This window comes from Mustela putorius, unplaced genomic scaffold, assembly GCF_011764305.1.
Source record: "Mustela putorius furo isolate JIRA1106 unplaced genomic scaffold, ASM1176430v1.1 tig00003845_pilon_pilon_pilon, whole genome shotgun sequence".
NCBI lineage: Eukaryota > Metazoa > Chordata > Mammalia > Carnivora > Mustelidae > Mustela > Mustela putorius.
In genome coordinates, this window is record NW_025421998.1 from 59,700,079 (window position 1) to 59,712,415 (window position 12,337).

A 12,337-nucleotide genomic window follows, 5' to 3' on the forward strand; every position below is an offset into this window, starting at 1 on the left:
GTCTTTGCACATTAGTGAAGGTGCTCTCATCACAGGCCAATTATTTCCCAGAAAAAATCTTAACAGGTTGAGCTGAGGGTCCGACCACATTCCAAACTGCTTCAATGCTGCTTTATTTTATGTTATTTTTAAGATTTTTAAATTTTATTTATTTGAGAGAGAGAGAGTAAACAAACAAAAGAGAGCACACAAACAGAGGCAGAGGGAGAAGCAGACTCCCCAGCTGAGCAGGGAGCCCCATGTGAGACTCTATCCCAGGATCCCGGCATCAGGACCTGAGCCGAAAGCAGACGCTTAACCGACTGAGCCACCCAGGTGTCCCTCGGTGGTCCTCTAAATGAACACTCCTACCTTATACAAAGTTTATTCTTTCTTGTTTTAGGAATCTTACCATTTTATACACTTTGTAATGGCAAAAATGACCTCCAGTTCAAGGTAGCTCCTTATTACTGACCATGGGAGTCAAAAGTCCTGATTGCTTTAAATAGCAGAAATGCTGGCTAAGACCCGGCCAGTCATCTCGCTGCCCCTGGTATTTTAACAGCATTTTCTTATCATGGCTCACCATCGGCTTTTAGAGTCATCTCATTGTTTCTTTGGGTATAAACTCTCCTAACTATTTCTGAAAAATAAAGTCCACACTTTCCCATAGAAATGGCAATTAAAAACCACCATGAGAGGACAGACAGACAGACTTCAAGCATTTGTTTCATTGTCGTCAATGAAATCTGCTATAGAAAGCCAAGTGTCTAAGGTATTTGGAAACTCCCAACAATAAAAATCTCCATTAGTAAGCGGGTTTATTGACATAACTGAACATAACAATGTATAACATTTATTCATTTCCCACTGAAAGACCTTCCAGTCGAACTGTTTTTACATAGATTTTAGTGTTTTTCCGTGAAGTACTTTCAGTGATGTTCTGAAGTTGAAAGGGTGAGTGGTGGGAAGCATCAGAGGTCTCTTCCAGACTTTCAGTGGGGCTCAAGATGATACTGCTGTGCAAAAGGACCAGCTCAAGGATGCCATTGTTCTACAAATGAATGAAACTAGGAGCACAAGAGGGGCAAGTAGATAGCCCAAAATTTGCAAGTAAGAGCAAGCAATGACCCCTCTCCCACGTACTCCTATGCTAAGAATGACAGCCTGTTTCCTGCGGTTTATTAAGTTTTGGCCTCACAGAGAAGATGACCAGAGAAGCAGCTGCACTTTAAGTGGTCTGGACATTTATTCATCTGAACATAAACACAGATCCCTTCATTTAGAGCCCTGGGTCCCCTGCTCAGCTGTTGGGACAAGGGTAGGCTTGGCTCCATGGAGGCCGAACATAAAAGGGAGTGCACTGGGGTTGAAGGACCCCCATCCCCCAGACTATGACAGATTCCCTGAGTCATCAGGACTCTCAGGGGCTTAAGGCCCTAAACAGAAGATTCCTGGTTAGCCTTAGCACCATAACAATATCCTCCGAAACAGCCCACTGCCAATAAATCCACAACCACTGCAGATATCACCGCGCAGATCTTCCTTGAGGCTCTTCCTGTGCTCTTAGACCACACGCAAAATTATTAATGTAAACCAAAGCACTACCTTTAGTGATAAACATGTACTTCATAAATATGAGGGAACGAGAGGGTCCCAAAGAGCTGAAAACAATTGAGCAAATAAAGGAGCCTAATCCTAAATTTAAAACAAAGACATTTAAAAGAAATACTGCAATTATTGACAAAAGGTAAGATTTAATAACATGGTAAAACACAGGGTCGTGGAGAGATTAACTTGCAAAACAGATCATTATTTCACAGTGAGGTTTAAGTACTCCTAAAAATCTTCTGGTTTTAGTAGAAACAGACAACTACTGATGTACCCTTTTTCACATTTTTTTTCCAATAATTTCTTCCCCTCTATTTCATATAGAGTAAAACATTAAGGTGATTGAGGGTTACACTGTCAAGTGCATATCACCTTTTGCTGCCCTATTAGGGAACTGCCTTGAACACTTAACGGTGCAACTCAATAAAAGCAGGGCACAATCTGCATGTGACCGATAAAAACATGAGAAGTACCACACCATACTTGTTCCCATCTGGACACAGTGTCAGAGATGCAGTTAAGTGAACTTGAGGGCTGCGGTTCCCTACGCGGCCATTGGTTATGCACACTTTACATTCTTTTCCCAAGTCTGGCACTGACATTTCCTTTTCCATATATAGGTTTAGAAAAATAAAATTAAAAAGCCACAGGAGCAACCCTGACAGAGAAGTCTTGCATGCAGCCTTCTCCTGAGAAAGTAGGTAATCTTAGTTAACCCCAAGGTCAGCCAATGTTCTTGGCATGTTAATGTTAAAAAGAAAATACTAGTTGAATGGCTCAGCTCAACTACGACAGTCCTTGAGTTTACTGTCAGTTTGTTAAATGTCTGAGCTCTTCACATTGTTGAAAAAAAATAGCATCTCTAATGATTTAAACATTAAATTATCCTGAATGTTCTATTAACCAACATGAAAGAGTTCCTTGGCGGGTGTGTTAAACTTCGCCACCAGTTTACATCTACCTTCTTGGCAGAGACCACCAGCCCAGTGTAGTCAAGATGCCAAGCCTCCTTTGTAATACTAATAAGTTCCTCTTCCCTTAAATAGGACAAAACTCCTCTGTTTCACACTGAGCAAACAAAAAGCATGCACACAAATCTCTTTCTGGCCATACCGGGGGCAAAAGCCCCCTTCTCTACCCCTAAGGGGGCCAGACTGTTGCATCACGATCCCACAGAAGCCACATCCATAGTTGTGCCAAGGTCTCCATATAAAAGAAGGCTTCCCACCTCTGGACACTACCTCCCGTTTGTCCCCTGCTCTTGGCCTTGACCACCAGGTGCCACCCATTCGCTTTATGAGGGGGCACTGGGAATTGTCGGGGGTGTGTGTGGGCCGAACTGGTTTCGCCTTTGGCCTCTCTGGCAAGTGCACAAAAGGGGGTTAAGGAGAAGCTCTGATTAAATGACATCTCCCCCTGAGGTGGGTTGAGGGGCTCCACAGAAAGTGGCTGGCTGCTCCAGTCCAATGAGATGGTCTCCACACCCCCTGGAGTCTGGCTCTAGTCAGCAAATCGCTGCAGAAGATGGTCCTCCCGCCTCAAGCTGCCCCCTGTGCCACCGCCTCCACTGTCCATGAAGCGGTCGCAGGGAAACTCGATGAGGTCCGCCTCGCTGAGAGCACACACAGTGGTGCGCGGCCGGTGCGACTGGAAGCCAGAGAAGTCCGCAGACACGCCGGTGCCCATGGAGCGCAGGGGACGTCGGGTGGAGTACATGTGTCGAACGTGCACAGGGGCCCCACCCTTCCGCCGAGCCCGCAGCTTCCTCCGCAGCCAGCGGGACGCCCAGGCCGCCAGCGCTAGGAGCACCAGCAGCGCGTTGACGGCCAGCAAGACCAAGGTCAGCATCTGGTAGTCAACACTGCTCCGGCTCCCAGGCTCCGGGAGGGTGACCAGCCCGGCGCAGTGGTCACGGGGGGCCACCGGGCAGACCCGGCCCCCGAGGACGCCCTCCACGCACACCAGGTAGGGGGTGTCTCCGCGCAGCTCGCGCAGCGTGGCCGAGTCGCTGCGCTCTGGCAGGTAGACGAAGCGGTGGAACTTGGGCTGCTGGCCAAAGCGGTCGAAGAGCAGGCGGAAGCGCGCGCCGCCCAGCAGTGGTGGGCTGCGGTGCTGGCGCACCGCCCAGCGTACCGAGGCGCTGTCGGCGCCCACTGCCTCCACGGTCAGGTTGCACAGGATGAACTTGTTGAAGTCGCAAGGGTCGGACACCAGCGGCGGCAGGCCTACCCCGCCGTCGGACTGGGCGGTACTTTCCTGCTGCTGCGCGGCCAGGCGCTGCTTCGCCGCGCGCTGCCAGGGGTCGCCGGCGGGCGGTGGCGCAGAGGCCGGCGCGGCCGTCGGGGTGGGCTTCGCGTGGGCCGCATCTGCCGGAGTCAGAGGTCCCCGCTCGGGTTTCTGGAGCAGGTCCAGGGGGTGTGGTGCAGGGCCCGCGGCAGCTGCGGCGGAGGGGTCCGGTTGCTGGAGGCCAGGGCCCCGTCGGCTCAGCTTCAGAGCGCTGCGGTTGAGCTCCCTGGCGGCCCCATCCCAGACCTCCCCAGGCAGAAATCGCCCGTGCTGCTGTGGCTGCGACTGTGGCTGCGGCGGCAGCTCCTCCGAGAGGCTACCTGCAGGGGGCGCCACCTCCTCCCCAGTGGCGGTGGGTAAGGGCGCCAGCGGGCCTTGGGCGGTCGGGGAAACTGAGGGCGAGAGATCTGCACACGATCCGTTCTGCAGCTGCTGGTCATCCAGGTAATCCAGGTACTTGCCCCGCAAGGCCGGCGGGTGGCGACACTGCACGAACACGGTGAGAAGACGGCCTTGCGAGTGCCAGTCGCCCATCCAGCGCTTCAGGCCCCGCAGACGGCAGTCGCAGGTCCAGCCATTGCCGTCTAGATCCAGCCGGTAGAGGGCCGGGCTGGCGGCGAAGATGTCCCCGGAGAGGGCGCTGAGCTCATTGTCGCGCAGGCTGAGCTCGCGCAGCCGGCCCAGGTGGCCAAAGATAGTGGGGTGCAGAGCGGACAGCGAGTTCCCGCTAAGATCCAGCGCCTCCAGGCTGTGCAGAGGCTGCAGCAGCGCTACGGGCAGTTGGCTCAGCCGATTCCCCTCCAGGCGCAGCTCGCGCAGGGCCTCCAACCCCCAAAAGGCCTCCGGCGCGAGGTGTGTGAGTTGGTTGCCCCTGAGTGAGAGTAGGCCGAGACGCGGCAGGTGCTGGAAGACACGCGGCCCGAGGTGCTGGAGGCTGTTGGCCGAGAGGATGAGCGTGGAGAGGGAGCGCAGCGGTGCAAAGGTGGCTGCGTGGCGCAGGGAGGGCTGCAGCTCGTTGGCAGAGAGGTTGAGGAAGCGCAGTTTGCCCAGTTGGGCAAACGCGTTCTTGCCCAGAAAGCGGATCCGGTTGGACTCCAGATGTAGGTAAAGCAAGTTGCCCAAGGGGGCGAAGACCGCGTCCGGCAGCGCCCCCAGGGCGTTCCCGTCCAGCCGCAGCTTGACCAGACTCTCCAGGCCCTCAAAGGAGCCGCGGCTCAGGCGCCCGATCTCGTTCCCATTGGCATAGAGGATGCGCAGCTTGCGCAGCGGGGCCAGCGTGCCCGGAACAAGCGCCTGCAGGAGGTTGTTCCCCAGGTAGAGTTCCTCCAGCCGGGAGAGCTTCTCAAAGGTCTTGGGGTGCAGAGAGCGGATCTGGTTGTACTGCAGGTCCAGCCGTCTGAGCTGGCCCAGACGGTGGAAGTCGAAGGCCGTGATGTTGGTTATGAAGTTGCCGCCGAGGCTGTAGGTGAGCACGTCCTGGGGGCTCGGCAGCGAGCTGGTCTTGGGCACGGCGCGGAGCCCCCTATTGGTGCACAGGAGGTGCTGGGGATGCTGGCAGTCGCAGCGCTCCGGGCACACCGGCTGGGCCCGCGGCGGGAGCGCGAGGCAGCCGCACACCACGAGTAGGAAGCGCACGGCGCGGGCAGCCTCCATCGCCGCCCGCCCTGCGTGCTGCGGCCGGATCGTCCTCTTGGCCCGCCTGCTCTGTGTCTCCTCTGCATTCCCCTTGGCCTGGCCAGAGTCGCTAAATGGCCTCTTTCGGACTCCGCGGCGCGGTCCAGCCCCTCCTCCGCCCTTTGTCCGGTGGCTGGCCCGGGTCTCTGCAGGCGGGCTTCGCCCGGCCAAGTCAGGCGGCTCAGGGCGCTCCGGGAGCTCCGGGTGCTACTTGTTGCATTTCTGCGCAAAACTGTTTCTCCGGGTGTGCGTCGGGGGGCGGAGGGAGCGAACCAGACCTGAGCTTTTTGTTTGCAGCTTGAGTCCGGAGAGCTGGATTCCCTGGCACGGATTCTCCCCGCCGAGCGGATTCCCCAGCTGCAGGCGGGAGCCCTTCCAAGAGCTCCTCGGGGCGCGGCTTGGCTGCTGCGCCCCGGCGGCTCGGCCCCGGCAGCCTGCGTCTCCTTCCTCTGGGTCCCGCACCAGGAGCGCGGCCTCAGTGGAACAGCCGGGGGAGGAGCCGGGGGGGGGGGTGCGCCGGCTGTGTCCGGAAGGGACCCAAGTCGGCGAGTGGCGGGCAAACCCGGCGGAAATTCGTTCTTCCCACACTCTGCCCCCCGGGGATGCAGGCGGAGAAAGAGGAGACGGCGGAGGGAGGACAGACCCCGACAGGGGGAGGAGGAAACGCTAAGTGGCTCCGCGTCTGGTCAGCCCGAGCCCGGGACGCCGAGTGAGAAAAGTAGGGATTAAAAACAGCTGTACGGGCCGGCCCTCGACGCAGGGCTGGGGGCGGGGGTGGATTACCGGGCTAGCAAACGGAATTTGCAGACAGAGACCTTTTTATTTTAGAGGAGTACACCAGTCATTTTGGAGCATTGGGAGCGCGGCCCCTCTTTTTCGTTTTTAAGTCTCTTGCTCTTCCAAGTGTCACCCCGCGTGGGCAGTTCACGCAGCACGGAGTGCGCGGACATTCCGGAAGAAGTTTAGTTAGGGCAGCCCAAGGTTGTCTCCAAAGAGCTATTGGTGGAGTGCGGTCAGAGGAGGCCAGGTCAGCCCCTCCGGAGTGTGGTGTGTTCGGGTGTTTGACCTGGCTGTACAGGTGGCCGAGGGGAGGCATCGTGCCACGTAGGGATCAGAACTCGCTTGGCTCCGCCTGTAGATAAGAGCCTGGAGAAGCTCAGAACGGGTTCCACCACCGCGAAGGTGGCTCTGTCAGATTTAGGTGATTTAGTCCCATTAGTCCTCCTCCTGCCTTAGAGCCTTTGGGGTAGGCTCTGTACTTGTGCGCATATTTAAAATCACCTCCCCAGACCCTCGGGTAACTGCATCTGCGGGAGTCACCGGCTTGATGCCTGGGCTTGCAGGGATCTTCAAAGTCCTGAGGCGCAGAAGTCCTCAGGCCTGGCTCAGTGGGGGAGTCTCACCACTGATCAATATAGAATGGAACCTGTGTCCTTGGTGCCTTTGAAGGCAGCCCCCGCTGAGAGTGAGGATGGGCAAGGAGTAGCAGTTTTATATCATTTGTTCATGCAAACAGTCTTGGTAAAAATAAAGGCCCCTTCAACCACCCCCACCACCCGAAATGTTCAGAAAGTTTAATTTTAAGGGTCCACTCTGAAAAATTAAGGGAGACGTATCTTCACCTCTCCATAGGCTGACTGTCTAGTGGGGAGGGCAAGTCATGGAAAGGTTAGGTCATCACCTAAGGCAGTAGTAGGAGACAGCTGCGCAGATACAAAGTGAGTTTTAGTAATTGCAGTGTTGGGCAGTGACTGAGTGCCTCACTGAGCGATCTGTGTACGCAGGTGATAGAGACGAATTGGAAATTTCAGGAAACAGATCCTTGGCTGCATGGTCAAGAAAGACTTACTGGAGAACAGGTCCTGGGTTCCAGGGACACAGGCAGTGGAGTGCTAACGACAATCATCAGTGCAATGCCTACTCCAGGCGCGGGGAGCAGACCCAGGCTGGCTTGTGATGTGCTTTGAGTTTTCAAATACAGGATGAATGTGGGAAAACAAGTATCTGTCTCAACAAGATATATGGTAGTTTGGTTTTTTATTCTCATGGTGAGAAACTCCTGAAACCTTTTTAGTTCTTGACTGCAGTCCTTCTTGTGAAGGTACGGCTGTCCTAGAGCGTGAAACCCAGGCTTGCACAGTGTGGCATAAGCTGGTCTGACCTGGGCCCTGGAGCCTGTTAGGAGGACTTTCAGGTTTTTTGGAGAAAAGAAGGCTAAGAAGCTATTGGCTATTGAACCATTAGATCTACCTGGGGTGGAGCTTTGGCAGCATCGGCTTTGAGCCCATGGTGTGAGGACACACACACAGCCATCAGAGCAGAGAAGAGGCTGGAAGCTAGGAGAGGTGTATGTGGTAGAAAGAGGGAAAAGCAGAGATTGGACCCCATCCCTGAGTCTGCAGAGCGGGGAGCACAGGCTGCATTCCATCAGAGGACCTCTATAGTTTGCATGGGTCACTCACTGCACTTGGAGTATCTTTGCTTTATAGGTGCCTCTAAGTAAAATTTACAAAGTCATCAGACCCCTGCAGATGTTCGAGATTTTTCAATATTTTGACGGTCTTTGGTATTATTGCCCCGTGTTTAACATTTCTACCAGTAGTGCTGGCTTGCAGGTAGAAATAACATCATATGTGGTTTAGGTCAAAAGACGATTGCTTTTCCATAACATTCCATTTTCTTGAAGTAATCCGTCTGCCACATGTAGTTAACCTTGCTTAAAATAGATACAGTGTGCCATACTTCAAATAAGTATAAAGAGCTTTCGGTAGGTGTTGTTAGGATTCTCAATCCAGTTTCAGTGAGATTGAGACTTTGAGATGGACAGATGAAGTAGAAACACATATGGGTGTGTGCATGCAGATGAATTCTTTCTGAAATAGTTAAAAATAGGTCTTTTTAACAAATGCTTCCCTTCTTAACGCCATGTAACTTGAGGTCCACTTTAAAATGAATGACATTTAAATCCTTCAGAGGACACTAACTGTGTGCCCCCAGTGGTCTTTGTTTCTGTAATGCTACACATTCAGGTGTTTTATTTTCAGACCATTTCTCTCTTCCAGGAGCTAAATGGTATTTTGCTTGAATCCAGCAGTACCTGGAGCCCGCAGTACTGCTATCATAGCAACTCCATAGCAACTCCAAAGCTGCATTTGCTTTGAATGCTAGTGGTCCGGCCGGTAGTATTTAATGAGAATCTAGCAAGTGACAAATCCCAGAATTTGTCAGGAATGCAGTGGCTGATAGGATTCAGTGCCAGGCCCCAGGATTCGGGGAGGCTGATGGGCAAGGAGGGCATCACTGGGGTATAAGCGGGGAGGAGTAGAGCTGTGGGAGCCCTGAAGAGGGCCCCTGGCCTGGACTGAGAGCTCGAGGAAGGTTTTCAGAGGAGGGAAGTGCTAGAAGCCTGCCAACAGGTGCAAGAGGGACACCTTCAGGTTGATGAGGTGTATTTTTAAAAAAGATTTTATTATTTATTTGACAGAGATCACAAGTAGGCAGAGAGGCAGGCGGGGGAGGGGGAAGCAGAGAGCCCTATGTGGGGCTTGATCCCAAGACCCTGGGACCATGACCTGAGCCAAAGGCAGAGGCTTTGACCCACTGAGCCACCCACGCGCCCCGGTTGATAAGATATTTTGACGTTTGTATTTTTCAACAGTATCACACAGCCTTGCTTGTACGATGACTTCCAAATACATACTCCCTTTTTCCCCTTGAAGGATTTCTGCAGGCAGAAAGGTCAAAAGTTGTCTCTGCCAAATAAAGTCGGTGCTATACGAAGAAAATGTTATCTATCTAGTTCTCATCTCTAGAACCTTGCTGCCACAGTGGTTTGCGGGAGATATGTGTTGATAGAACCTCCACACCCAGGTATTTACTTACTCAAGATATCCATGGGCACTGTGTGGATACCAGTACAGAACACTGTACTGGTAGCAGCCTGTGCTTCCAAAGGGATGGGCCCACACACAACTCACAGCCCTACTCCTGCTCAAGGCTCCTACGACCTTGGAATTTCCTACTCAATTGCCTAATCGGTGAAGGCTTTTATCCACCTGTCCTCTTGGGGGCTGACTATGCCACAAGCGTGTATATGCCCAGGGCCAAGGGATGGCCACAAGGCAGCTGTGCAAAAAGAATCTGGAGGTGTGAGTTGTGATTTCCTGTGGTATGCCCGGCGCTGGGGGTGGGGGGGCTCTTCAGGGGGGACATGGAGAATCTGTCCATCTACTGGGAGCTGAGAGGAGGGCTAGGGACCATGGATCTTCCCTCACATTCTAACCCTGGGCTCCTCAAATATTCGAGACAGGCCTGTCCATGTGTAGCATTTTAGGAGGAAAAAGTTCATATACTTGGATTTAGAAAGAAAAAGGAAAAACATTACAGAAGTGTGAAGGAAAGCATTTTTGAAAGTGTAAGTTCTACTTTATTAGAACATAGTCTATACCAAATTTTCAATAAAAAGCAATAATTTTTAGTAAAAGCACAGACCTTGTTTCTCCTAAATTTAAATGCCTGTCTCTCAACTATGTAATGTCTTTGTTTATGGACGGATCCAGGTTTGATCATGTTCCAGGAGATTCAAGTATTGATTATGCTTAAATCACATATAATTTGGATAATCACACATGGAGATCCCGAAGGGAATGCTGTTCTTGAGAGAACCAAGAGCTTTTCGTTCAATTTTGGAAAGCTTGCCCTTTAAATCTCAAGCACACTGGGGGATAGTTGCAAAGGTCAGAAGCAGAAGCATGTTTGAGCTGGTTTCATGACACATATATATGGTGTAAGGGCCCTAGGATGTTCTTGCCCAGGCCTGGAATCTTCTTGGGCTTGCCAGGGAGGTACACTGCTTTCTTCCCAAGCAACTTGTGGTTCCCTTGAACTTGAACTGCAGAGACAAGAAGGATTCCAGGCCATGTCTTCAGTAGCTCCTGGACCTGGTTGGAGTTGGCTGCTCTTGGGCAGGAAGGGTTAGGGGGAGGAGAGCTCAGACTCCCTGCTGCGGGGAGAAGTGGCTCTGCCAAGTCCTGCGATAGTAGCCTCCTGGACCTCACTCAGGGCAGCCTGCAGAGAAAGCAGCTGTCGGCTCACCCCCAGTAAGCCAACCCAAGACGGACAGCATGGCCCCCGACACAGATGAAGTAGGAAGCCAAGAGTCCCCGTTGGTCCTTTGGCATGTTATCAAACCCAGCCCCCAAAACTCCCCTTCTCTCTCTGACCAAACCTCATCTTACTCTCTGTCTCAGAGTCAAGTTTCTTTGCCTTGGGGAATAGGAATGGGAATAAGAGGACCGGTGGGTTACAGTAGATGAGCAGATTCTCCATGTCCCCCCTGAAGCAAATAGGAATGCTGATTCCCAGCTAGGTTTCGGCCTTACTCAATCAGAATCTCTGGGGGAAGAGCCCTGACATCTGCATTTACAAGCCACCGGATGATTTTTATATGCACTTAAGGTTGAGAAAATTGATCGGTGGTATTTCTAAAACACCTGCTGATGATTGGTTTGTTGTACTATGGTAATATCAGTAACTGTGATGGGCACTTATGTGGTGGGGCTGGCTGAGTGCCAGGAGGTGGTGTGTGCACTCTGCGTGAAGTCACTCACTTACTTCCACAACTACCTTGTGAGGTAGAAACTTTTGTCAACCCCTTTTACACAGGAAGAAACAGAGGAGCTTGCTAAAAATACAGGATCCTAGACCCGCCCCCATAGACTGATTCAGAACCTGAATCAGAAACTGATTCAGAACAGAGGTGGGGGATCTTTAATTAGCACATTCCCAGAGATTTTTTTTTTTAGGTATTATCACTGAAGGAGAATTCTGAAGGGCTTTTTCAGAACTTTCTGTGCCTCCTCTGCTAGGTGCCCAGGGGCAGAAAGATGAGCGAGACCCCTTTCTCTTTCTTCTGATTGCTCAAGCATGGCTTGGGAGTTAAATGTATGTAGGTAAGAATCCGAGAAGATGGTACCATCATAGATAAATATGATGGGCACCATTTGCTGGAAGAGCAATTACGTTTTGAGAAGAAAGTTTTAACTGAATTCTTTGTAGAAAATATCAGCCCACATAATCTTGTATGTGTTGAAGGCCATTGACAAGTGACTGCTTCCACCACACTGGATTTTAGGTTCAAGGAACATCTTTTCCATCCATTCAAAGATGCCTGAGTATTTGAAACTGACATGTCAAAGCACATTGCTTTTACTATCACTACAAGAACTACAGTGAAATGTAGGCGCTCCTGGCAAGTTCCAAAAAAAAAAAAAAAAAAAAAAAAGAGAGAGAGAGACAGACAGTTGTTGGCTGAGTCCGTGGTAACTTAAGAAATAAGGCAAATCCACATACTGTTTATGGTGGCAGGATAGAGTTTGTTTTTGTGTAAACTGAAACTTTATAGTGGTAATACAATGGTGTCCTCCCTTAGATAGAATTCAGTCAGTAGCCTCAGGAAATGCTTTAAGCAAAAAAAATGTCTCTTATTCCTAAATACTGAAATATTTAGGTATCATCTTGGGGAACCAGAACTGTAATTGTATTTCATGGTACAACTTTTCAATATTCTTTTATTTGGGTTTCTTCACACTACAATAATAACATTTATTTAGTGATTTATATCCCACCCAGCTGGAAAGACAACAACAGCCTTATTTCATTTCACGTTTATGGTCCTCAACAGCTGTTGTTGACTTCTCCAAGAGTGTTCACAAAAAAAAATCTAGAAGAAAATTTTTAAAAAATGTTCATAGTTATTTGTCTTTCCACAGTGAGAAAACGAGCAATT

General features: G+C 51.2%; 1 protein-coding gene across 1 annotated transcript; it reads right to left on the reverse strand.

Moving 5' to 3' along the window:
* Positions 1-783: 783 nt before the first annotated feature.
* Positions 784-5,987, reverse strand: TRIL (TLR4 interactor with leucine rich repeats). The gene has a single exon (XM_004762555.3). It carries the CDS (start codon positions 5,527-5,529, stop codon positions 3,091-3,093), a length of 2,439 nt encoding a protein of 812 aa, XP_004762612.1. The 5' UTR covers positions 5,530-5,987; the 3' UTR covers positions 784-3,090.
* Positions 5,988-12,337: the final 6,350 nt, after the last annotated feature.